This window comes from Macaca thibetana, chromosome 12, assembly GCF_024542745.1.
Source record: "Macaca thibetana thibetana isolate TM-01 chromosome 12, ASM2454274v1, whole genome shotgun sequence".
Lineage (NCBI taxonomy): Eukaryota > Metazoa > Chordata > Mammalia > Primates > Cercopithecidae > Macaca > Macaca thibetana.
Window position 1 is genome coordinate 77016878 of NC_065589.1, and position 27061 is coordinate 77043938.

General features: G+C 36.4%; 1 protein-coding gene across 7 annotated transcripts in view; it reads left to right on the forward strand.

Moving 5' to 3' along the window:
- TTC21B (tetratricopeptide repeat domain 21B) overlaps positions 1 to 27061 on the forward strand; it is a 97162-nt gene that overhangs the window by 59735 nt on the left and 10366 nt on the right. For 3 of the 7 annotated variants that reach the window (XR_007718447.1, XR_007718446.1, XR_007718449.1), the window contains exons 23-28: positions 2980 to 3130; positions 3326 to 3487; positions 5487 to 5682; positions 10588 to 10812; positions 13792 to 13912; positions 23816 to 24038. Coding sequence is in view for 3 of the 7 variants with exons in the window: in XM_050752886.1 (XP_050608843.1) it covers positions 2980 to 3130; positions 3326 to 3487; positions 5487 to 5682; positions 10588 to 10812; positions 13792 to 13912; positions 18280 to 18347; positions 19659 to 19736 (1001 nt within the window). In the remaining 4 variants the exon portion in view is untranslated. Of the gene's footprint in view, positions 1 to 2979; positions 3131 to 3325; positions 3488 to 5486; positions 5683 to 10587; positions 10813 to 13791; positions 13913 to 18279; positions 18348 to 19658; positions 20545 to 23815; positions 25942 to 26414; positions 26567 to 27061 lie in introns of those variants that run through there. The other 4 variants (XM_050752886.1, XM_050752888.1, XR_007718448.1 and 1 more) reach the window with 3 other exon arrangements.

The window sequence follows — 27061 nt, forward strand, 5'->3', positions numbered from 1 at the left end:
TTTTGGCTTATTTCAGAAATGTACCATACAAATTTGACTTAATTTAAGTAGTTGAAAAATTCCTCTTCTAGATCTAATTACTGCTATCATGACAGATTGCCCCTTTTCTCTGTCAGAATCTCCAGATCGCCTTGAGCTTTCCCCTTCCTTCATAGTAATCGGTTAAGGTGTCTCCTCAGTTCTGTTTGCTTGATAGCTAGCCAACACATCCAGTCTGTCTAGTAAGATCTTCCTCCTATCCTTGAGGCTGCTCAAAGGTCAACTCCTATGTAAAATTTCCCAACTCCTCCAGGCAAAGTTCGGAATCCTGTGCTTTGTAATACCATACCATAGCATTGTATGCTTGCCACATCTCATCACCCTATAACTATTTTGATATCTTCTTACTATCCATCAATAAAGATGGACCAGCTAAGTTTTTTAGAGGGTAATACACATTTTAGTTTTTAATGGATTTCTTAAGTGCAGAAATTTGCAAATGTCATGGTTAACCAAAAGACAAGTGAATGTAATTTAATCTGCCACTGGTAATTGTAACTTGAACTAATAATGAATACATTTCAATAGTATATAAGAAATATTCTAGAAATTGCCTTCCCAATGTTGACAATACTAGCAGTATCATGCAAAAAAAATTTCACCAGAAATTTTAACCTTTAGTTCTTGCTTAATCCAGTACAGCTTCCAGATGCTGTGGCTTTATTATGGGGTATTCTATTTCTTATCAAAATTTTTGAAGTATAAATATTATTAATAACATTTGTAATTTATAAATATTTTTCGTGGCTTTATTTATATAGCAGCACTCCTACAGTCAATATTATGATGCTATTTTAAGAAAATAAGTGGATTGGACTCAAAGAATTTGAGAAATTTGTTTGAATTCACATAGCTAAACGACAAGACCAGTATTTGAGTTGTCTTTTTCTGAAACCATATTCTTATTGTGCCCTTTTTAGTGATGCTAAAAAGTGTGATGAACAAAATCTCTGGACTCAAGATTGTGTGTCAAGGGGACAAACGATACTATCAACCTGTATTAGTTTAACATCCTGTAATTGAGTAGATACAGTGTTTCCAGAAGTTCTTTTTTTAAAGAATATTTTGTATTGTGGTGAAACATATATAACACGAAATTCATCATCTTAACCATTTTTAAGTGTATCGTTCAGTGGCATGAAATGCATTCACATTGTTTTGTAAGTCATCACCGTTACCCATCTCCAAAACTTTTTTACCATTCCAAACTAAGTCGGTACACCAGTTCCTCATTCTTCTTCCCGGAGCCCCTAGCAACCATCATTATACTTTCTGTGTTTATGAATTTAACTATTCTAGGCACCTCATGTAAGCTGTATCACACAGCATTTGTCCTTTTGTGTCTGGCTTATTTCACTTGGTATAATGTCTTCACAATTCATCCATGTTGAAGTGTATGTCAAAATTTTCTTATTTTTTATGGCTGACATACAATATACAATATTCCTTTATATATACGTGCTACATTTTGATTATCTATTCAACTGCAAAGGACATTTGGGCTCTTTCCACTTTTTCTGTCTATTATGAAGGTTGTTGCTGTGAACATTGGTGTACAAATACCTGTTTGAGTCTCTGCTTTTAATCTTTTGGATATATACTCAGGAAAATTGCTGGATTTACATGATGTCATCTCTTTTCAAATAGCAAAATAGAGTCAAGGATAAATAGCTTTAAAACAAGCTTTTTTGTTTTTGTGTTTTAATTCTAGAAATTCAACCTAAGAACATGTTGAGAATAGCCTAAGGGTTTTTGCAATTCCCCTACGTATCCCTAGTCCTGTGCTAACTGAAACTTGAGCACCCAAACATCTAAAAGATACCACTATAAAGAAATAAATAATGTGAATCATCAGTAAGTAGGCCCTTATGCAACCATTAAAAATCATGTTTTGGAAGATTCTTTAATGACAATTGGGAAATGTTTACTGTTGAATGTTCATCAAAATCAACATTAAAACTAATCAAAACCAATCAAAATCAAAACCCCAAATGTGACTCCAGTTTTGTATATATGTAAATAAACATCGATTTTGTATGAATGTAAACAAAGAAATAACGTATCTTTGCTTACATTTATATATCGGTTGGTTTTCAAATATATGAAAGAAAGCACACCAAAATGTGCTAATCTCTAGCTGGAAATATGTTGATTTTTTTTCTTTATACTTTTTATATTTTTTCCTTATTTTCTGTAGTGTCTATACATTATTTTTACAATCCTAAAAAAGATTTATTAAATTATTCTGTAACTTAGTTTGTTAGTGATAAGAGAGAATTAGATAGAATTGGGAGAAGGCTTTCTAGGAACCTGCCAGGAAATTATACCTGAGATCAAAGGAATGAATGAATGAATTAATTTTTTTAGAAGAAGGTGAAACAGGATTAAAATATGGGAACTAATATGCTAAGGTTCTAGTATGGTAAGTTAGCATATGGTATGTTAGCTATATGTACATATCAAAGAGAGACTGGAGAAAAATTTCTTATTGCCCACCCCATACATTATTTGTCAATTGTACTGTTCCCACGTCCTTCCTAGCAAGAGTAAGTAGGAGAGGGGTTCTCAGAGACCTACAGTGAACTTGCCCTGTCCAATTAAATCGGTATCCCTGAACTACACAGTTGAAAGTCTAGATTACCTAGGTAGAGGCTGTTTCTCTAAGGTTGTCGTCCCCCAAACAGTAGAAAAGTTACAAGAAATATTCATTTTTCCAGATTTGCCTATGTAGATGTGACCAACCCAGCCCAAACTATGTCATTTAGTAGATCATCTAGTTGGCCATACAGCATCTTTAGGGACTTATTCCCTGAGGCATTTTTTACTTATATTTAAAATGTACATTTTATAAGTAAATTATACACTAATGAAGTAGAATTATAACCAACAAAAGAAACAATATAAAATGTTGCCCATATCTGAAGTATTATTTGTTTCCAGATAATTATATGACATTATCTCGTTTGATTGATCTCCTAAGAAGATGTGGAAAACTCGAGGATGTCCCAAGATTTTTCTCAATGGCTGAGAAACGTAACTCCAGAGCAAAGTTGGAGCCAGGATTTCAGTATTGTAAAGGACTATATCTTTGGTAAATCTATTGACAAATAAATGCTACATAATTTTTTTTTCTCATTGTAAATCAAGTAGAATAAGCTTTTCTTTGTAGTAAAAAAAAGTACGTTTTAAAATAGTTCATCAGTTTTATTTACCAGACAGATTATAAACTAATATAAGTTTTGTAGTCAGTGATTGAAATAAATAATTCTTTTAAACATCTAACAAGGTACACTGGAGAACCAAATGATGCCCTTCGACATTTTAATAAAGCTCGGAAAGATCGTGACTGGGGCCAAAATGCCCTTTATAATATGATAGAAATCTGTTTGAATCCAGATAATGAAACTATTGGAGGTGAAGTATTTGAAAACCTGGATGGAGACCTGGGGTGAGTTATTTGACATATTATCCTTTTTTAAAAAACACTTGTTGGAGATAATAAACAGGATACTATACAAAAGAACTAAATTCTAGGATAGCAATAATGAAAGGGCAGATGAATAAAATAAATAGGCATTTCATTGCCTGTTTCAGAGAATAGTTATTTTAGCAAATTGAATAGTTATTCAATAGATTAGTTATTGCTAACATAACTATTCTCTGAAACAGGCATAAAATGTTTTTAGGTTTCCTAAATAATAATAGACATGTTATGAAGACACTCCCCTAATTGTAGAATTTGACAACTATGGCAAAAATTATCCACACAATAATAGTAACTACTTAACAAATGGTAGGTATTTTCCAGACCCTGTCCTCTATACTTTCTATGCACTATCTCATTTGTTTTCTACAATAGTATTGCAAAATAAGCTGAGTCAACTTGTTTAATGTGATAGTAATGATGGAGGCAAGATTAAGACTGAGTCCTGACTGCTGCTAGTGTGGTATACTGCTAGTCAATGGTTATTTATCAACCTGCATTAGTAGCCTGTCCTCTCTTTAGACTCGGGCAAGGCATGTGGGGAATGTATTAGGACATAAAGAGAATATGAGGTAGTTCCTGCCTTCAGGAGTGTGTAATTTACTTAAGAGGCAAGACAATACCTGAAACCTTTCAATCTGCAACTAAACATAAATGGATTTACATGGATATTAAGTATTGTCAGAGTTCATAGGAATCATAGCAGTGCATGAGGTATTCAGGGGAAGATGCATGCAGGAGCAGGAAAAAATTAATACTAGATTGCCAAGAGATTTCAATGACAGATTTTAATGCTTGGATTACAGAGATCAATTAGAGCTAGGAAGTGGCATGTTTATGGTTGTTATAGGAAGGTTGAGGTAACATTGCTGTTACGGAACTATAAGCTATCCAAGTGGAAATCTTCTGCAGGCAATTCAAAATACAAAACTAAAACTCTGAAGAGAGGTCACAGCTAGGGATAGAGATTTGGAGACATCTGCAGAGTGCATAGTTGGAACTCCATGAATGGCCTCTTTGAAAGTGGTAGAATGAAGTAACAAAAATCTGAGAACTAAATGTTAAGTTTGTTAACATTTAAGGGATCTGGAGGAGGAAGGAAGGTCAGAAAAGGGCAATCAACATGGTAGAAAGAGAACTAAAGCCATGTAGTGTTACAGAAGCCAAGGAAGAAGAACTTTGAAAATGGTAGTCAACAGCGTGACATGTTTTAGGTAAGATAAGCCTAAGGTCTGAGAAGAAGACCAGTGGCTTTAGTGATTGGACTTTGAGTGTTTAATTTCCTTTTATTAATTGATTTGTGTATATGTGTGTGTGTGTGTGTATAAAACAAGAAAATTGCTATTAAATATTCAAATTGCACTTGAAATTACCTTTTGACACACATAATTTCTGAGAGTCTGATAGGCAATGTGGTGAGGAGAACAGAGTAGATTTTATATGTCTGATAAACTTAGATTCAGGTCCTAGGTTTACCACTTATTAGCTGCATGACCTTTAGCAAATTACCTGTTTGAGCCTCAGTTTTCCTGTGTGTAAAATGGATTAAACATAGAATGAAATAATACAGTATTTGTCACTTTTTCCTCCTCCTTTTCTTTCCTTTCACTTTTTGAATAGATATATGTTAATTTTATTGTTCTACTTATAGTTTTATATTTGCTGGAATGCACACATTTACAACATGTAGATATTGTCCAACTTTTGTCTTCATTCTAGAGGAAATTAATGCTTAATGGTGTTTTATTGAGTCCCTATTAATTTTGTTTAAAATGCATTGTAACTGTGCTTCAGTTTGTATTAGAAGAGAATGAGTGACATTCTTCACAAAAGATTACTTTTAAATGAATGACAAAAAGTATAAAAGAATGCCCAGAGCTTTTTTGTACAAAAGCCAATTCTAATCTCAATGAATTGTATCATGAGTAAGAGACATAAGTGATTTATTTTTAATTATATACAGTAATTCAACTGAGAAGCAAGAATCTGTGCAATTGGCAGTAAGAACAGCAGAAAAACTTCTTAAGGAACTAAAACCTCAGACTGTTCAGGGTCACGTACAGCTTCGCATAATGGAAAACTATTGCTTAATGGCTACCAAACAGAAATCTAACGTTGAACAAGCATTAAATACCTTCACTGAAATAGCAGCATCTGAGGTTAGTGGATTTTCTTTTTCAGCTTCATATGTTATCTTTATTTGGTAGTATAGAAACATGTATTTTGATTAGTTGTTTATTTTCTGAAGAAACATTGACTTAATTTCCTGTTTTGTTTTGTTTTGCTTTGTTTTGTTTGTTTGAGACAGAGTCTTGCTCTGTCGCCCAGGCTGGAGTGCAGTGGTGTGATCTCGGCCCACTGCAAGCTCCGCCTCCCAGGTTCCTGCCATTCTCCTGCCTCAGCCTCCCGAGTAGCTGGGACTACAGGCGCCCACCACCACACCCAGCTAATTTTTTGTATTTTTTAGTAGAGACGTGGTTACACTGTGTTAGCCAGGATGGTCTTGATCTCCTGACCTCATGATCCACCCACCTTGGCCTCCCAAAGGGCTGGGATTACATGAGCCACCGCGCCCGGCTTAACTTTTATTAAAAATTAGGTATATAGTTGGGCATATACAATGTCCCCTTCTTTGCAGAAGAGACGATGTTACTGTTTTGATGTGTTGTTGATGTATTTCTCTCTACTGGAATGTTAAATTCCAGAGAAAGGGAATTCTTCAAAAGTACATAAGTTAATTCTCAAAGGAGCCACTTTATCCTCTGGAGAATTTCTGTGTTGTAGATGTAGCCAAGATTAACTTACTAAGTGGAAGTAAACACCTGGCTGCCCTGATGTCTTACCTCTTCACTTACATGAACTTGGAATTTTTCCAGCTATATAGCTACATGAGAGCAATACTGGCAGCTTCTAACTTAGTCATACAAATAATTATATAATTTTTTATTTTTTTTATTTTTTTGACACGGAGTCTCACTCTGTCGCCCAGGCTGGAGTGCAGTGGCGCAATCTCAGCTCACTGCAAGCTCCGCCTCCCAGGTTCACGCCATTCTTCTGCCTCAGCCTCCTGAGTAGCTGGGACTACACGCACCCACCACCACGTCCGGCTGATTTTTTGTATTTTTAGTAGAGATGGGGTTTCACCGTGTTAGCCAGGATGGTCTTGATCTCCTGACCTCGTGATCCACCCGCCTCAGCCTCCCAAAGTGCTAGGATTACAGGCGTGAGCCACCGCGCCCGGCCACAAATAATGATATTCTTTGGCAACACTGAAATAACCTCCTGCAATCTTTTCAGATTTGTTATTTTCATAGTATTATTCTTACAAAATCAGAGGCTTTCTTCTCTTCGCTGTGCTTGAATCCACCTTTTTTCCTTTTCTTTGAAACGGAGTTTTGCTGTTGTCGCCCAGGCTGGAGTGCAATGGCGCGGTCTCAGCTCACTGCAACCTCCGCCTCCCAGGTTCAGGCAATTCTCCTGTCTCAGCCTCCCAAGTAACTGGGATTATAGGTGCCTGCCACCATGCCCGGCTGTTTTTTGTATTTTTAGTAGAGAGGGGTTTCGCCATGTTGGCCTGGCTGGTCTGGAACTCCTGACCTCAGGTGATCCACCTACCTCGGCCTCCTCCACCTTTTTTCTTACTCTGTAGATACTGTTTTTCCTTCCCTCACACAGCACTTTATTTCTTCAATTACTTGATATTAAGAAAGGAATTCTAGATACCCTCCCATCAGCAGTTGGTAAGTTACTTTTAAGCATATTCATTGGATTTCATGTTTATTCTTCCATTCAGTGATGCTGTAGGCCACTGGAAGCTCATTTTGTGTCTCTCAGAGGACACACAGAATTTTGCTGTGATTTCTGATGGTTCAGTGGTCACAGTGGCAACAATAAACTACCCAAAGCCCTGTACAGTGATCTCTTTCCCCTCACCTTCCAGGGCCCTGGAGGAGATTGAGATGTCAGGGGTTTGGGAGACCTGCAACTCATGTTGTGGCTTGGGTACAAGTATCCTAGATGGCAGCTTTATTACCACACTTGGAACAAAAGAGCAGGGCAGCACGTCAGCAGCAACCCTCCAAAGCAAGGCCCTTCTGCACACATTGAAGTAATGTGCTCAGGGGTCATGCTCTGTTGAATTGGCTTTGTGGAACAGATGGATGACAGCTGCTGAATGAAGACAGAGCAGAAGTAGAGCAATCATGTACATCTAAGAGAATCTCTAGGAACATGAGGAAGCACAGTCTCATGTCAAGTGCCATAGCTACTGAATGCTGTGATGTGCTGTTCTATCTCATAACAATGAGAAAGTTTATTTTGACTAAATCCATTATCCCTACTGTGAAGTTTAAGAGAGGAAAAAAAGCCAAAAGCAGTGAATGATATTACAGCTATTTCCTAGAAAGACTATGCCTGCTTTCTGTTGATGAGACTGCGTTATTTTTTTAATCATCCTTACGTATGTGGTTAGTAAAATACTATCTTCAGATATGTTTACTAACCATATTATTCAAAAGATAATGATACATGAGCTGAAGTTTCATAAGCATCAAATTTTATCTCACATTTTTTTCTTTTAACTCATAGGCTGCATATATTCAATATAATGAATATTCATTAAGCAGCCAGCAAGTGCTAAGCATAGTGGGAAACACAAAGATAAATAATGTATGGTCCCTTTTTTCAAGTTTCTCATAGTCTATGGAAGACAAGGCAAGCATACTGACTATGATGACTTAATACAAAGCAAAATGTGTTACATTCCTTACTAGAATTGCAAATAAAAATGTCGTAGGAGACAGTATAAGGAGAGTTGGGGGACCCTTTTGTAAAGAAGGTATGATTTAAGAAAAAATAGGATTTAAGAAGCAGGTATGATTGAAGAACCAGGATAAATTGCATTTTAACAGGCAGAAATGAAGACAGTGTGTTCCAGAGGAAGAGGAAAATGTGAACGAAGTCAGGGAGGCAGAAAAACATAGGGTATGTTCACAATCCTGTGTGTCATTCAGAGGGACTGAAAAAGAGGTATGTGACAGGAAATCATGGAGGACATGCTGGAAGATACATTAAACCCAAGCTAAAGTGTTTCCACTTGCTTTCATTGCATCACCTCAAACCATAAAGATGAGGTGTTTGTAATACAGCTGTATTGTCCACATCCGAGTCTTGTCCTTGGCAATCTAAAATTACTGCAATTCAGAGTTATTGAGAGACAGAGAGAGAAGCTGGCTCTAGGTCTTAGGATGTCTGCACCAGAAAGAAATACCTAATGCAGGGATTAGAATTCAGGTTTGCTTTTAGAAACTGTTCTTCAATTCACTCAGGAGTGATCAAGTTGTGAAGAACCGGTAGATTCTAATCAAACTCAAAGTGTAAGTCAGAGAGGTTATTTTTAATTGTGTAGTATAGGGGGAATGTGGGACCTTTTAATAGGACCCTCTTCCTCTTAGGCTGTCCTAGGACCTTGCTGACAAATACATAGCAGGCCTCTATTTTCTCTCCTCTTCTGGCCCACCTGAGGTGGGCTGGGTTGGGGAGAGGGTGAGGCTCTGTTATTGGTAACATCCTACACGTCTTTGTAATCTACAACCAATTGGTTGGATTTAACACTCAAACCATTTTGCCACCCCTTACCTAGAGGAACAGATTACATCTTGGAAGTTTATTGATAGACATAGAATTTGAGGTAAGGAAGTTTTTATATTTCTAAAAGCTGTTTTTATAAAACCCTAATGTACTGCCCTTCTCTATTCCAGAGTTATTTCTTACTTCCAACCATAATCAGTTGGACATTGAACATTTTACCACTCTCCTTTTACAGTATTCCTTATCAGTTACCCAAATTTGCTATCTTATAGTATACTTCTATTATAGTAATGATATCATCAGTCCTCAGTCACAATTTCTTACCCTTTGTTTTTGTTTTTATTTTGAGACAGAGTCTCATTCTGTCTTCCATGCTGGAGTGCACTGGCATGATCCTAACTCACTGTGGCCTTGAACTCCGAGGCTCAAGAGATCCTCCCACTCCAGCCTCCTGAGTAGCTGGGACTACAGGGGCCAGCCACCACACTCAGCTAGTTTTTCTTTGTTATTTTTAGTAGAGGTGAGGTCTCGTTATGTACTAGCCTCAGCCTCCCAAAGTGCTTCGATTACAGATGTGAGCTGTCCACCTGGCCCCTTTATTTGTATGTCAAGCTGAGGCTTCTTTCTTTATAAATGCATCGTAATCCCTCTGCTGAAATTTAAGAAGCATCCTACCTTAATCAAGAACATACACATTATTGCTTATGAAAGTTAGTTGTCTGGATAGATCACTAATGGCCTCCATTTTATGTGAATTCTCATTAACCTATTGGTTTCATAGAGTGGCATTCTCTGACTGAATTCAAACTCTATCCAAAAGAATATCATATAGATTGTTTTAGGAAGCTGCAGACTCCAAATCTAAAAGCATAATTTAAGGCATTAGTTTATTTCATGTACTTTCTAAGTGGTGAATTAATTATGTGCCTTATTTTTAACATTTCGTTGTTCAAACTTTATTGGGAGAAGAAGTTTTTGGATAAAAGGAGAAGGGAGGGGAATAAAGCAATAGAAGTCATAATGGGTAAGGACCATCATCAGGTAAATTATTGTTACTCGTCTTTGACAGGTGAAAGAAGTAAGGAGCCTAAATGTTAAATCTGAAATACAAACTGCTCAATAAGGATTTTACTGAAACAGTTTTATTTTTTCTGTTTCTATACAAAACTAAAACATGACTATTTGAACCCCATTAAAGATAAAGTCTCACTAATTATTGTAATTGTGTGCATGTGGCATCTGAATAGTTGTCATTATCTTGAATTATCTTGACCACACAGTGCTTGACCAAGTTTCTTCATAGCAGCTTGAGGGTACTTGATGTGTTAAATAATGATCTGTAATCACAGTTATCTGTAATGGAGCTAGAAATGGAATCCACAAACTAGTTCTCATGTAGCATTTTCTGCTTTCTGTATGTTTTTGAGACATTTATGTGTGTGCATCTTGTGGTCTAAAAGTTTATTTTCTTATAGAAGGATCATATCCCAGCACTCTTGGGAATGGCAACGGCTTATATGATCTTGAAACAGACTCCACGAGCCAGAAACCAGCTGAAACGTATTGCGAAAATGAATTGGAATGCTATTGATGCCGAAGAGTTTGAGAAGAGTTGGCTGCTACTTGCTGATATTTACATTCAATCAGCAAAATATGACATGGCAGAAGAACTATTAAAACGGTGCCTGCGTCATAATAGAGTAGGTGATTGAAGAGTAGAAAATAATTATTGACCTTTGCTGCATAAGCTTTCCATATAGATATCATTGAGTGTTAGTCCATTTCCAAGGATTCCTGTGTGATTTTTGAAAATTAAATGTTTATTCTTACCACAATCAGAAAACAAGCATTAATAATAAGAAAAAAGCCATTTGTCCTTTAAAGTTAAAAAAAAAAAAAGATTTGTGCAATTTCAAGTTTCAGCTCTAGTGATGCCCTACTTAACAGAAAGTGTTTTTGGAATGTCAAACATTTGCCTGTGATTATCCATCTCATCCCAGAACTAATGAAAATTGCAGAAGAACATTAATTGCGGACGTCTGTCCCTCCCATTAAGAAATACTCTTGAATTTACTGCAGCTGCATGTCATTTTCTCATTATTAGAATCTATTATGCATAATATATTTTGTGGGAGAAAGTCTTCAGCTTTTAATTTCATTTGTTTAATAAAAATTCCTTATCTTTAGGTATAAAATTGAATATTATAAAGTCCTTAGAATTTAAGACTTTTTACTAACATTTTGATGTTTAATTACAAAAGATGTCATTATAGCAGTTCTTTAAAGTTAAGATTTATTTTTTTGTTGAGAAATAATTGCACACAACTTAGAAATGATACTTATCTTCATATATTCATATCAATTACTTCAAAACCTTAATCACAGTAAATCTGTTTTATTCTCCTTGAGTGAATTAGATTACAAATGGACCATTTATTTTTTAAAGAGGAATTGTGATTATCTAGTACTATTAAGATTCTTTCCTAGGAACTTAACCTGAATGATCCAAGCATTTCTCAATTTATAAACTATTCTAGATGATTAGTTACATAAATTTTATATTAAATTGGCTTTGAAAAGCAGAATGCTCGTTAATAGGCTTTGAAAATCTAAATTGCTGAATAGTTTACCCTTTCATATCTAGTCTAGGATTAACCAAGATTGCATGGGAATTTCAGTGCACACAGAATTTCAGTTTGCCAGAACGCTGATAACAATACATTGCATGGTTGAACATGATGGCTGCTTTAGAAGCTTCATTCAGCCCTGCTGGTTGAATATGTTGATATTGAAAGCATGACATTTAAGAACTAAAGCTTAGGAACCTTGAATTACATAATTTAAAAAATGGAAGTCATCCATATCTGGGGCAGGAAATGTACAAGATGACACTAGACTGTCTTGCTGTACCAGATGATGAAGGAAGCTATCCATGATGATTAGAGTTTGTGTCAGAGATCTAGAGGCCAACTTGAAGACACCTCCAGCACGCGAAGTTGGGATACTTTAAGTATCGATAAGAATGCTAACTGCAATATATTGAAACACATAAAATATGTTTAAATCCATGACTTCTCAAAGATCCAAAATAGAAAAAACAAAACAAACAAAAAACCTAATTGGCGACCACTACAGTATGCTAGTGAACTGACTGCTATTTCTAAAGCTTGCAAATAAATATCCTGCCTTTTCTATACAGAATTGGTTAACCAAATAGTCAATGAGACGTTTCTCATCATAGACATTTTCCAGCTAACAAATGAAGAAAGACTGATAGACTATCCCCATTTTTCAACCCTGATAAATTTATATATGGATATAACATCACAAAAAGATGGAGAATCAGACATTTTGTGCTTCCCAATAGAAGAACATACATCAATGGCAGGGCTAGGGTTGGGATGAGACAAGGGAAACACTCAGTAATCAAGATAAATAATAATTTAATGCAGCTGTGCTGAACTTTATTGGAGCCTGAGTCAAAAGGGAATATGTGCATTCCTATATTCATATTTTTATGTTTTTTAAAAAATAGGTAATTGGTAATGGTTTTAATGAAAATATTGCTGGTGAGATTTCTTCCATCAAAGTGAGAAAAGTAAAATGATAAGAAATTAAGTTTAGGTATAAATAAAATGTTCAGTCTTAAATGTAGTGATTTTTAATATATACTTTCAGATTCTTCAGTATTTTTAAACTCATATTCTGGAAAAAAAAATACAATTAAGAAATATACAAAAACACGCATCCATGTTTTTATGCCTCAGGCTCCAGTGTGGCTTATCATGGCACTGATGTTAGAAGTAGATTCACCCCTCCCCTCCAGAATCAAAATGGAAACCCAACCTCTAATTACAGTTTTCAGAAAATGTCAGTGACATAGGAATATGTTACATAAACACCACAAAGATGTAGTCAACTAAACTTGCGTTGTGAGAAATTTGGGGATAAATATTCATTTCTATTGCATTTCATTTCAAGAAAAGAGACACAGAGAGACAGACAGACATACTAAAGGGAAACCTCTAGATCAAAAAAGACTAGATCAAAACATTGACCACTTACAATGTTTGATCCTTATTCAGTCCTCATTCTAACAAAAACAAATTATATTGAGACAATAAAAATTTGGACAGTACTGGATATTTGGTGCTATTAAGGAGTCGTAAACATTTTAGGTGTGATAAAATTGTTTCTGTTTAAATAACATCTTTAGAGATGCACACTAACACATTTAGACTTAGTTGATATGATATCTGAGGATTTTTTTCTGTTAATACAGAAGGGTAGGTTTGTGAGATAGAGGTGAAACAGTATTAGTCACGAAATAATTGTTGAAGATAAGGGTTCATGGAGTTCATTATGCTCTTATCTCCATTTTTGTATGTGTTGAAATTACTCATAATAGTGTACATGTGCTTGTGTAAAATACAAATGCCCTGTTGTGTATTTCTGATTCTGTAAAGAAAACCCTGATTCTGCAGATTTGTAATGGAGACTTGCCATCAGAATCATTTATTAAGTTCAGTAAAAAATTTGATTGCCTAGCCAAGGTTGAAAACCATTATTTGATTTGTCATTTAAATGGGTTAATATGATTGACCTCTATAGTCACGAACATCCCATAAAATCTTAGTGATATCAGGTTTAATCTATTGATGTCGCCCATTTTTCTTCAGTCTTGCTGCAAAGCTTATGAATACATGGGATACATTATGGAAAAAGAGCAAGCGTATACAGATGCTGCCTTGAACTATGAGATGGCATGGAAATACAGCAATCGGACAAATCCAGCAGTAGGTGAGTTTGGCAATCACCTAGATTTTTCACAGAAAAATTATGTTTTATTTATTACTTTTCATTTAAATGCATTTGATTGTTTTCAAAACAATAAACATTGAGTCAATTTTCATCGTCAACCTTTCTGAAAGGAGAATACATTTTATATTTATAATATATTATTAGCTACTAATAGTTCAATTTCCTGAGTTCCAAACTTGTCCTCAGTCACCTCAGTGTACATCTAGTCTAATTCTGCCCCCTTCTCTTCCTTCTAAAAGGAGGTGCTATTTTGAAATTAGGAATGCCATGGAAAAAGATGTTTCCATTGCCAAGTAGGTTAGGAAAATATTGCATTAAATTTAATTACACAGGTTTCTTTACTTCTCAAAGCTGTTAAACACTAATGTATATTGCGATGGATATCACAGAGGGGCCATGTTTCCCACAATTATTTGACCATGGGCCATTTTTTTTTCTCCTGATCATTTAGAAACATCATCCACTCCCAGTGTTTTATAGGCTGTTTGTTTGAGTAATGCTAGTCTACAGTGTCCCTAACAGAGGTGGCATCAGAATATATGTCATGACTAACCTCTCCCCTCATGCCAGGGAGCTCATCCTCATGTTTGTGTACTCTTTCTTTGTGTTGGGTTGAAATATGCCTCCTTGAAACTGCCCAAGTCTGTTTTCCAGAGCAACCTACAGAATGCCTCCCTCTTACAGATCATGACCCTTTAAACTGCAATCTTCTGTCCTGTGTCCTAGGGCTTCTTTTCAAGCCATCTGCAGTTACTTGTCCATTCTTCCTAAGATTGAATTCTGTCTGAGTCTCTCATCTTCCTTGTTGCTGTCTCCTGGAAGCTCTAAAATAGTGTTTCCTAAACTGTGCTTTGGAGCACTTGGGGAGATTTTAATAATTATTATTATTTTTAACTAAAAAGAATGGAGTATGAAGGTGGTAGATGCCATGGCCATGTAAGTTTGGAAAGTGCTGCTTTATTTTTCCATGCCCCTCTGACCTGTTGTACCATAAATGAAAAACCTCTTAACTATGGTTTGGCTAGTTATAATTAAGCTATTTTTTTCTTTTGATTAGGCATTTTGTCATCGTTAATTCAGCCTAAGATGGCATCAGTCTTTTCAGCAGCCATGTCACAGTGTGAATTCAATTTTGATTTGCAGTCAAATGAGTCACCCTCACACTAACTGCTGTCAGCTTAGGTCTTCCCTCATCTTTTAGTTTCCTGGAATCTGTTCTTATACTATACTAGACTTGTACAAAGCACAAGAACTAATGATTTTATAGTATTTTTTATTCTAAGGTGACATATCTTTCAGAATAAAGTCACCTCATAAAATAAAAAGTCCTTAAATGTCCTTAAAATATTAATTTTGACACTTTATTCCACAGAAGGAATGTACATAGAAGTTAAATTATTTATATATTCCATTCCTTGGAAGACCTCAACAAATAAAGAGATTCCAAATGACTAGTTCTTTCATTGTGTCATCATTGTATTTCATAGATTATTTTATCAGTTCCTCCAACTTTGCTTTGGTAAACATTTCTTTCTAAGGCTCTCCATTAATTCCTCAATTTCATCCTTAAGATTGTCATTGCATCTCACTTCCTCAACCTGCCTGCCAAATAAACAATGCATTTCACTTTTTCAGTTGTCAGAAAACCCTTAAAATCATGCTCATGGCCAGGCGCGGTGGCTCACGCCTGTAATTCGAACACTTTGGGAGGCCAAGGTGGGCGAATCACGTGAGGTCAGGAGTTCGAGACCAGCCTGGCCAATATGGTGAAACACCGTCTCTACTAAAAATACAAAAATTAACGGGGCATGGTGGTGGCCACCTGTAATCCCAGCAACTCGGGAGGCTGAGGCAGGAGAATTGCTTGAACCCGGGAGGCAGAGTTCGCAGTGAACCGAGATCACACCACTGCACTGCAGCTTGGTTGACAGAGTGAAACTCTGTCTCAAAAAAAAAAAAAAAAAAAAAAAAATCATGCTCATGCTCTTTCCATAGATTTTAGGATTGAATATTATTATGAGAGGCACCAGGATGAATGATGAATGGATAATTTGCTTGACTGCAGTAAATTGCAAAAATTTATTTATAAATAAATATATATACACACACATATATACACACCCACATCATTTTGTACACCTTAAATATATACGAGGAAAAAAAGAAACACACTAGGAACAACTGAGATCCAATGAGAGAAGAAACTGTTCATGTTGCCCCCTCCATACCCATTCTCAGGTTACGTGACAGTCATTAGACTGTGTACAATGTTTGCGTTCTCTCTGTCTCTCCTGGTTGCATGTGGTTGAGTTCTAGTAAGTGTGGCAGGTACAGTGCAGCTGCAGTGCACATTTTCTTTCCCCTTTTGAGCTCTTTATTTCCTCTGAAATTTTTGTACTAGGTCATGTATCAAGTTTCTTCCAGTGTTAAAATTCTGTGATGATAATATATTGAATGTTTACATATAAAAAAATGCTAATATTTTGTGGTATTCTAAGGTTTTAAAAACCATTTCACAAGTATTTTATGTGATTTTTTAAATTATACTAAGAGTTAGAGGGAGGAGTTGTTATTCCTGGTTTAGCAATGAGGAAACCTGAAAATGACAGCTCAAGCCACTTGCGTAAGATCCCAAAGCTAGTCAGGAAGCCACAAACCAAAACTGACATCTTGACTAGTTTCCATGTAAGTATGTTTGGCATGACATCTTAAAAATTGCTTTTCTTTTTGAATGTCACAAACCATTTTAGTTCATTTTAGAATTTGTTGGTAATGACATCAAATTTACCTCTCTGGAACATCGTATTTTTGTCTAAAATCTGAGCTGTGAGTTTCTGTCATAGGCCCTGCGCACGTGTGCCTGTGTGCGTGTGTGTGTGTGTAGATATGTATATATACAGTCATGTGTTGCTTAACAGTGGAAATATTCTGAGATATGCATCGTTAAACAATTTCATTATTGTGTGAACATCTTAAGAGTATACTTACACAAACCTGGGTGCTAGATCCTACTACACACCTGGGCTATCTGGTATAGCCTATTGCTCCTAGGCTGCACGCCTGTTCAGCATGTTACTATCCTGAATGCTATAAGCAGTGTGTGTATGTAAACGTATAAAAGGTACAGCAAAAATACAGTATTAAAATCTTTGGGACCACCATGATGTATGTGATCTGTTGTTAATGAAACATCATCATGCAGTGCCCGACTATATAAAATAGTATGAATTTTAGATCATTTCTGTTTCTTTCTTTTTACTACCATCTGATAATGTTCTTTTCAAACACTTAAAATTTTAAACATTTGTTTTGGTACTTTTATTAGAGCCCAAGAGCACTATTCACATTTCTTATTTCATATTTTGAAGAGGTAGAGTGAGATATTTATTATTACACATTATTTTACATTGCATTATATCTTGTTTACTGAGTGCACAGCTGCTGTTACCTTTCTTGTCTTCTTTTCTCATTTTTATAGCATGTTACAGGAGAACAACATCCATTAAAAGGAATGTCTTAAACATTCTTCTAATTGTTGGTAGTAGAAATGTGGCATTTCACTATCAGTAATTGTGATAATTCTTACGAGTCATTGATGACTAATCTGCCTTCCTCTGTGTCGCCCTCCTACGTGCTTTGTCTTTTCGCCATACTCCAAGTTCATCAACTCCCTATGTGTCCTACCACTGGCCTTAATCCACGCAGTTTCCTCTGTCTGAGAGTGTCCTTGATTCCCACCTTAGGCTAGTTTATGCCTCATTCTTCAGATTTTGGACATCTCTTGATACTCTCTTCTTCCCCGATTCAGGTTCTTTATGGTAACTCACTTGGCCTGGATCTTTCTTTCATAGCATTTATCTCAGTTTTGAAATTATTCATTTACTCAAGAAACTATTTTAAAATGTATTTTTTCTCCTAATAGAATGCAAACCTCATAACTGTAGGCATCAGTTTGCCTGTGTAAGTGCTAAATAAATCTGTACTGTATAAATGAATGGCTGTGTTGTCATTTACTGCCTTATGATGAGTTTTTACTATAACCTGAAATAAATGAGACTTTTCTAGTAAGTTATAGAAACCACAGTTGTGGGATGGCAGCTTTCTGACTGATCAGTGTACTCACCGTGATCCTTTTTTCCAACTCCACTTTCTTTTCTTCTTACACTTCTTTTGTGTCACTCTGCCTTCTGTTATCACACAACTTCTCTGTATAGTGTAGTTTAGTTGTTCATTCACCAGCCTCCCTTACAGATTCTCTAGTGAGTAAGCAAAAAGAGGAGGAGGCAAGGAAAAGTAATAGTAGCAGTGTACTCCATCATTCTGTTTTATGGTTTTTGTCTTAACAGGATACAAACTGGCATTTAATTACTTAAAAGCAAAAAGATATGTGGATTCAATTGACATATGTCACCAGGTAAACACTTAAATTTAGATTCCTTAAAATTTTTCAGATGCACAATTTCCTACTTTTTAAAATCTCCAGATGTATATGAATAGAAGTAGAGGATATATAATTTTAGTTAAATAATTTATCAAATATGTTTAGGAAGATTATCCATGTTCAAAATTTAGAAAGTGATGTTCACCTAAATAAAAAACATGTTTTTACTTTGAGATCAAATAATAAAATGTTTATGTCAATTTAAAGACAAAGACCACTGAAGGGTACATATTAAACAATAAACCATAGAATATTTACATGTATGGAAAGGAGTAGAATTAAAGAAGTGGAGTAAAAGAGACTTTTACTTTAAAAATAAATAAATAAATAAAAAGGATCAGTGGCAGAAACATGTTAAATAAAATTTAGTCTTTAAGTTAGCAGATATTTGAAGATAATATAGATTCTCCAGATCATTGTTCTGATTAGAAGTTCTTATGAATGTGTCTGAATCTGGTTATTAGAGAATTCAGATTGATCAATTAGAGATAAAAAGGAATTCTATTAGAAGTCATTCAATTACATTCTGTAATTCATCCCCTACGAAATGATCACCTACTTAAATTTACAGTCTCTTTATATATACATTGTCCCATTGATGTTCCATGTAAGACATTCTATTAAACATTGTGAGGACCTCCAAGAGAAGTTCCTTAGAAAAGAATTTTGTAATGCCCCTTATCCCACAGAGCTATCTGTTAGCATCATTACAGTAAATACTTGGCCTTAGTAATTGCGGTTAGTTACTGAGTCTCTGTAAAGCAGTATTTCAGTCAGGTTAGGGTTGTATGCTAATGTAAGGCTATATATTAGGATCATTTTTGGAGTTATTTAAAAAAAAACAAGTATCTCCCCACTCTTAGACTCAGTAGATCTAGAAATATGTATATCTCAAGATCATTTCAGGTAAAGCTAATGTGTGCTGCTGTATAAAAGTCACTTTCTAAGGGTTTATCAAATATTATGAATGAAAAGCTAAATTACAAAACTATTCTAAATCATTGATACATAATTGTTTTATACAACTAATCTATTAGCTAAGCAATTATATTTGTTATATTTTCTACATTTGATATTCACATTCTATTGTTCTCATGTAACTACCGTTAATAGAAAGGAATCATCATGTTACATTTAAAATGCCACCATTAAAAAGTGTTATAGCCGTTGTAGTATTAGTACAAGGAAATCTTAACTGTAATGCTCATTTCTAGTAAGTTTTTTAGCTCCGTAGTTTTTGATCATTAGTTACAAGTTTTTGTGGGTTCTTTATTTGTTTTGCAGGTTCTCGAAGCACATCCAACTTATCCAAAAATCAGAAAGGATATACTTGATAAGGCCCGTGCATCTTTAAGACCTTGAAAATAATTTTAACTTAGGTGTTGGTTTAACAGGAATTGAAAGAAATCTAACTTTCAGTTCTTCCTGTTCCAAACAGGTTTGAGCTCAGTGCTTTGTTAATAGAAGTAGCCTCTTTTTTGTCCAGCAGAGGTTGCTGCTGTACATCAAGAAAAGTACTGTGGTACTATGTGAAATTGGTGTTTCCTAATGGAGTTGAATGAGAGCTGCTCTATTTGACTCTGTTTTGATTAGGTACAGATTTGGTGACTCTGTGGTAAAGACTATAATTATTTCTATAAAGAATATTTTGTTAAAATCTAGGCAATTAAATACCCTGTATCTTTTCTAAGGAATATTGTTTATTTCAGGAAATATATTTAAAATGCATTGTTCTCTTTTAAAGTGGTTTTGTTATATTCTTTTTTTTTTTTTAAGATGGAGTCTTGATCTGCCACCCAGGCTGGAGTGCAGTGGTACGATCTTGGCTCGCTGCAACCTCTGCCTCCTGGGTTCACGCGATTCTCCTGCCTCAGCCTCGCGAGTAGCTGGAACTAAAGGCATGTGCCATCACGCCCAGCTAATTTTTTGTATTTTTAGTAGAGACGGGATTTCACCATGTTAACCAGGATGGTCTTGATCTCCTGACCTCGTGATCTGCCTGCCTCGGCCTCCCAAAGTGCTGGGATTATAGGCGCGAGCCCATGCTCCCAGCCTGTTTTTGTTGTATTTTGTGTTGTTTCAAAGATTGGAATAAATCTGCCTGCAAATAACTCATGAAAAAGACAATATATATATTTTAAATATATATTTTAATAAAGGTTTTATAAATGTATGGTTTATATTCCTCTTGGAACTCAAAAGACGTGGTAAGTTTTGCAAAATCAGGGTAAGCTCCCCCTGCATTCTGTAATGTTAATGGGTGGTGCTATATTGCAGAAAATGTAACTTTCATTAAAAAATCTTTTTTGGAAGAGGATAAAGAGTGTGTGTTTCCCTTTCCTTTCTTGAGCTCATTCTTCCTGCTTTCAAGGCTGCTGTGGTCTTAAGAAATAACCAGGACCTGAAATCTCAATTTAAATAGGTCCCTTATTAGGGATATTTAACCCTAGCCTAGAAAACTTAGTCTGCAGGTGTAATTTCAGACACTGTAACATTTGATGGTAAAGGCTGACCAAATACTTTTGGTCAGCAGGGAGTCACAAAGCACACCATGTGAAAGCAACAGTTTCCCCAGCTCTTTCTAATAGCACCCTGGCATAGAAGCTTTCACTCTTACACTAAATTTAACCTAATCTAGACTTAATCCTTAGCATTATTTTTAATTTCTCATCTACATCTTTTCAATTTTCCTTAAAATTGTGGTAAACACAGTCCTCAATTTTTTTTGCATTTACAATAAACAGTATTTATAAGTCATTTGCTGCTTTTTATTAAATGTCCTGTGTTTGTTTTGAACGACATTCTCTTGTTTCTGATTATTTCTCCCATTTTTCAAAATCCTTTTCATTTCAATTATGTTATAAAATTCCAAATATTCCTCTTTTCACTTAGCAAAACAGTTGTGTGTGTGTGTGTGTGTTTTGTTTATTTTGTTTTTTTTTTTTTTTTTTTTTGAGAAAGAGTCTCACTGTCACCCAGGCTGGAGTGCAGTGGTGCTATCTTCCCCACTGCAACCTCTACCTCCTGGATGCAAGCAATTCTTCTGCCTCAGCTTCCTGAGTAGCTGGGACCACAGGCGCACGCCTGACTAATTTTTGTATTTTTAGTAAAGATGGGGTTTCACCATATTGGCCAGGCTGGTCTCGAACTTCTGGCCTCAAGTGATCTGGCCGCCTTGTCACCTAGCTTTTGTTTATGGCATTTCATAGAAATGTTTAATAATAAGAGCATTTATGAGGCACTTCATATATGTTAAAATGCTTTTATATTTCTTACATTTGATCTTCGCAAACCTATAATGCCAGAATTATTATCCCTGTTTTACAAATCTGGAATCATGAAACATTACCTCTTTTTCTTAATTCAGGTGGAGGAATATCTTTCGGCCTTTTTTTTTTTTTTTTTGAGACGGAGTCTTGCTCTGTCCCCCAGGCTGGAGTGCAGTGGCGCTATCTCACTGCACTGTCTCCCAGGCTGGAGTGCAGTGAGTGGCACTCACTGCAACCTCCGTCTCCTGGGTTCACACCATTCTCCTGCCTCTGCCTCCCAAGTAGCTGGAATTACAGGTGCCCGCCACCATGCCTGGCTAATTTTTGTATTTGTAGTAGAGACGGGGTTTCACCGTGTTAGCCAGGATGGTCTCAATCTCCTGACCTTGTGATCCGCCCACCTCGGCCTCCCAAAGTGCTGGGATTACAGGCGTGAGCCACCGCGCCCGGCCTCTGAGTGGACATTTTTAAGGACAATGCTATGGACTGAATGTTTGTGTCCCCGCAAACTTCATATGTTGACATCCTAATCTTTAATGTGATAGTATTGGGAGGTGAAGCTTTAGGAAATAATTATGTCATAAGGCTGAAGCCCTTTTGAGTGGGATTAGTGCCCTTATAAAGGGGACCCCAGAGAGTACTCTAGCTATCTTTCTACCATGTGAGGACACAATAAGAAGTCAACTATTTGCAACCAAAAGAGGGTCCTCACGAGAACCTGGTGGTGCTGGAACCGTGATCTCAGACTTCCAGCCTCCAGAACTGTGAGAAATAGATTTGTTTTCTTGATAAGCCCACCGGTTTGTGATATTATTGCAGCCGGAGCTGACTTGGGCAGAAATCGCATAACAGAATGCCTTTAGTAGTTCCAATGAACTTGCATCATGGGATGCTAGAATCATGGAAATTGGATAGAGAAATAGAGCATCTGTTCTCTCAGCAAGACATTTCCAAATCAGTTTTCCTATCTGTAAGAGGAGAGGAAGGTTTTGTTTGTTTTTTAAGCAGCCATTTATTTTGCACCTGCCATTTGTTAGATGCTATTTTAGGGACTTTCCTTACTTTATGTCTTTTAATTTTCAGTCAGCTATTAAGAGAAATAATATTCCTACTTTTCAGATAAGAAAGATAAGACCTGGACTAAATGATTTGCCCAGGGTCACAGAGAAAAGTATCAGAGCCTGAATTCCATACTGGCCCAGTCAACTTCAAAGCCTCTGCCTCATTTATTATATTAAGATGCCTTCTATAACTAAGAGATAATGTTTCTATAAGAAAAAGTGATCTTGTCTACCTCTGGCTAGCAGAAGAAACTGACTGGTGTATCACAGAGATAGCTAAGTAATGAAGAACAAGATGAACTGAGTGGAATGAACAGCTGTTACAAATGGAGAAACTATCAAAGAGCAGTCTAATTGAGGAGCAGTGTAGTGTAGCAGTCAAGAGCACGGATCTGAAATCAGACCAGCCTGGATTTAAGTTTTGGCTCTACCATTACCCAGATGTTTCATCTTTCTCCAAGTTACACACTCTCAGCCTCAGTTTTTTCACCCATAAACAAGCATATAAGGATAATAACCTGCCTCAGGTTGTAAGGATTAAAGGGAACTTATATAAAACCTATAATGAATCTGACTCACTAGGCTCTTAATAAATAGTAGCTCCTCTTATAAGCAGAACAGGGCCAAGTAGTAATTACAACTGAGAAGAGAAAATGCTGTTCAAAGCAAGATGAAAAAGGTGAGTAAAGTCCCTTAGAGAGCTCAGCCCTACAGGATTTGAGATTCTCATTCATACCCTCTGTCCTTCCCTCCTCATTTTTCTTCTTCAACTACTTCCCTCTTTTCCTCTCTCTCTCCCCACCAAATATTATGCTAGACTCCACATGCAGCATGTCATTTTTTCCACCTTGAGCTTGCTGTTGCCCTGCTTTCCTCGCTGTGGAATTCTCTTCCTCCTGTCCCTCCCTTCACCCCCGCTTCCTACTCTGAGCTTCCTTCTCCAGGTTTGCTCCTTCTTTCCATCAGCTATCACTTTATCACCACCTCCTCAAAGAGGCCATGTTCATGTCCAGGCCCACAATCTCAAGTAGCCATCCTGTGATTCTGTATCATATTATCCTTTTTAAACTCTATGCAGCACTTACTACCTCTGATGTTTGTCTTCTTTAAGGATTTGATTGCCTCATGTGACAAGCCCAAGATCTGTGACAGTTGGAGCTCAAACTAGGCAGTCTTGATTCCAGACTCCTCTAAACTAGTATTTCAAGGAACTAATGCCCATGACATGTTAAATGGAAGTTTGGGGACTTACACTCAGGATGGAAGCAGGGGGACACAGCAGAAATGAAAGAATTTTCTGTGGATCTGAGATCTGCACACCTGCCCCCCTCATGGTAAGTACGCAGTTGTAAATTTAATGTACTTTTGACCTTAATTCAGCTAGTATGGTGAACTGGGTCCCAAGAGGAAATAGCTTTCTTCCCCAGAAGCCAAGAACCTAGAGCAAATCTGGAATCTGGAAGGCTTTTATGCATGGACAGCTGAGGAAGCGGGTTGAACTTTGCACTAGAGTAGAAGTAGATAATGGAATCACTATGGAAACCAAAAGACCAATTAAGAATCTGACAGGAGCAATCCTAGTTTGTGACTGGAGATGACAAGTGAATAGCTTTAAAATAGGATCATATAACAGCATTCATGCTGATAGATTTTTTTAAATGCAAGGTTGGCAAAGGTGCAAGGAAACCACCACATTCGGACGCTGCTCGTCGCAGTGTAGCACAGCCTTCCTGAAGGGAATTTGGCAGCACAAAATAAGAGTCTGTCGTTTAACCAAGTGATCCCATGTAGAGAAATTTATCACAGGAAATATTCCGAAGTTTTCTCAAAGGTTTCCAATTTTAAAAATTGAATTTTTTGCTGCTTTTGGTTATCAAAACATCCAACATGAGGTTGTCAAATATGTAAGATTTGACCAATAATATAGTACTAGGTAGTTATTGAAAACTATTTCAAGGGTTTATTTATGTATTTAATTTTTTTGGCTCATGCCTGTAATCTCAACACTTTGGGAGGCCGAGGCGGGTGGTTTGCCTGAGCTCAGGAGTTTGCAACCAGCCTGGGCGACACGGTGAAACCTCGTCTCTACTAAAATACAAAAAATTAGCTGGGCATGGTGGTGTGCACCTGTAATGCCAGCTACTTGGGAGGCTGAGGCAGGAGAATTGCTTGAACCTGGGAGGTGGAGGTTGCAGTGAACCGAGACTGCGCCACTGCACTCCAGCCTGAGCAACAGCGAGACTCCTTCTCAAAAAAAAAAATTTTTTTGAAAGATTTTAACTGCTAAAATGCTCACAAAATAAGTGAAAAAAGAGGAAAATGTAACTATTCAAATAATAATATATCCATTTGCCAAAAATATAGATGCATATAAGAATATACGAAACTAGATGAAACTAACCCAATTGTTAACATAGTTATATCTGAGTGATGAAATATTTATTTACCATTGTAAAAGTTAACTGGAATTAACATATTATTCTACACTAAAAAAAAAGTTTTTGTTGTTTTTTAGAGAACAGCCTTCTCAAACTTGCTTTTTGCTGTTTAAAGTTATTTTTCTGAACACAGACGAAGAGAAAAAGCTAAACAAAAGCTGACATTTCAACTCTCAATACCACACTTTACTATTAATTGTTAATGCAAAATGTAATCTATATTACTTCAATGGCCAGCGGTAGAGATTCAGAAAGTGGAAGATAGAAAAAAAGACAGCGAGAAAGTAGTAGTAGGAGTGGTAACAGAAGTGGTACTAGAACTTAAGAGTTCCAGAGGGGATGTGTAAGAGCACAGTCCTGCAATTACATAAAGAATTGAGAGCAAACCCAGTACTCTGTAATTTTAGTCCATTATTCCAGTAACAGAGTTTTAATGATGATTCTACCAAATATAATAAATTAGAAGCCAGTGGAAATATCTGAAATCCTGCCGAGCCTCCACGTGTGGTCATGCGGTGTGTGCGCTGCAGAGGGTGACCCAGCCAAGGGCGCAGGAGATGGAGGCAGAAATCCTCCAAGTCTTACCACTCTGCAACTGCATCCGCATGCAGGAGGACTCCCTTTTCTAATTTGAATACAACTTTCTCATAGGCTAGTGGAAGCCCTGCAAATGGAAGGCAAGGAACTCGAGTCAGTATAGAAAAGTTTTTAGAAATAAGGCTGAGGGTGAAGAGTGATGTGTCCATAAGAGTGTGAGAAGTCTGTCTTTTAAGATAAGAGCTACTTGGGCATCTATGGAGAAAAAAAAAGAAAAAAAGCCAGTAAATATTGAAGGTACGAGAAAGAGAGGAGGGGAAAACCTGAGTAGAAAAATGGTGGCATCCAGGGGGTGCACAATTTTTGCAAGGGGAGTGAAGGAACAAATGAACTGCAGAAAGAGTCACTGATATAAAGGTGACTTCAGGAGCCCTTATGCTAATTGGCTCCAGTAGTTTTATAATGAATAAAATAGTCTTTGAGCTAAGGGCACTACCACTCCTTCATATGCATAGGATCTTGGACCTCTGTTTTCTTTGAACTCTTAAGGTATTTTTCACTTATATCTAGGTTCCTGGTTGTGGTTGTTGGAAGTCTGCCTGCCAGATTAGAGGGGAGTTACTGTAACATGATAAGTCCCAGTTATGAGCAAAAATGTGCTACCCCCTTCTAATACTTTTCTTAAGAACCAGATGTTTTCTAGAAAGATGTTTCACTCTGCAATCTGCCTTACAGTGCACATCAGTGAATCTGGCACAATGCCCATAAAAGCAATCTGATCCCATAAATGAAGGATGCGGAGTAATGAGCAGGTTCTAAATGTCTTACTTCTGAGTGGTATAACATGAGACTCGATGGCAATCCTTAAACCAGGCTGCTTTCAAATAGTATGTATGTTATTTTTATCTTCCTTCAAACAAATTCTTTTGGCAATGTAAAAGAAACCCTGTTTTTTTTTTAAGGGTGTATTTTAAGAAGGTAATTACTATTTCCATTTTCACCAAAAGCAGCCTAGTTTTATTTTTAATGGGTAAGTGATGTAAGAACTTTAAAAAACCACTTGCAACACAGAGGACAGAGCTGCAAAGTGTTCAGTAGTGTCCTTACTTATTTTGGGTCAGGGCAATAGGTCCTTTTTCATAGTTACAGATTCAACTTTCTTTGAAAAACACACTTAAGAACTTTGAGGAAAAAGAATGCACTAAAATGGTAAGCAGTTACAAAAATGTTCTTCATATAGTTTAAGTTTAATATATGAAGTTGCTCTAGTAAATAAATAAAAACTCCTCCCTTACATAGTTTCCTGAAGAATTTTTTGTCCAATTTTTCACATTGACTTAAGTTACAAATTGCAGAGGATAGATTAAGGGGGACTCTGGGTG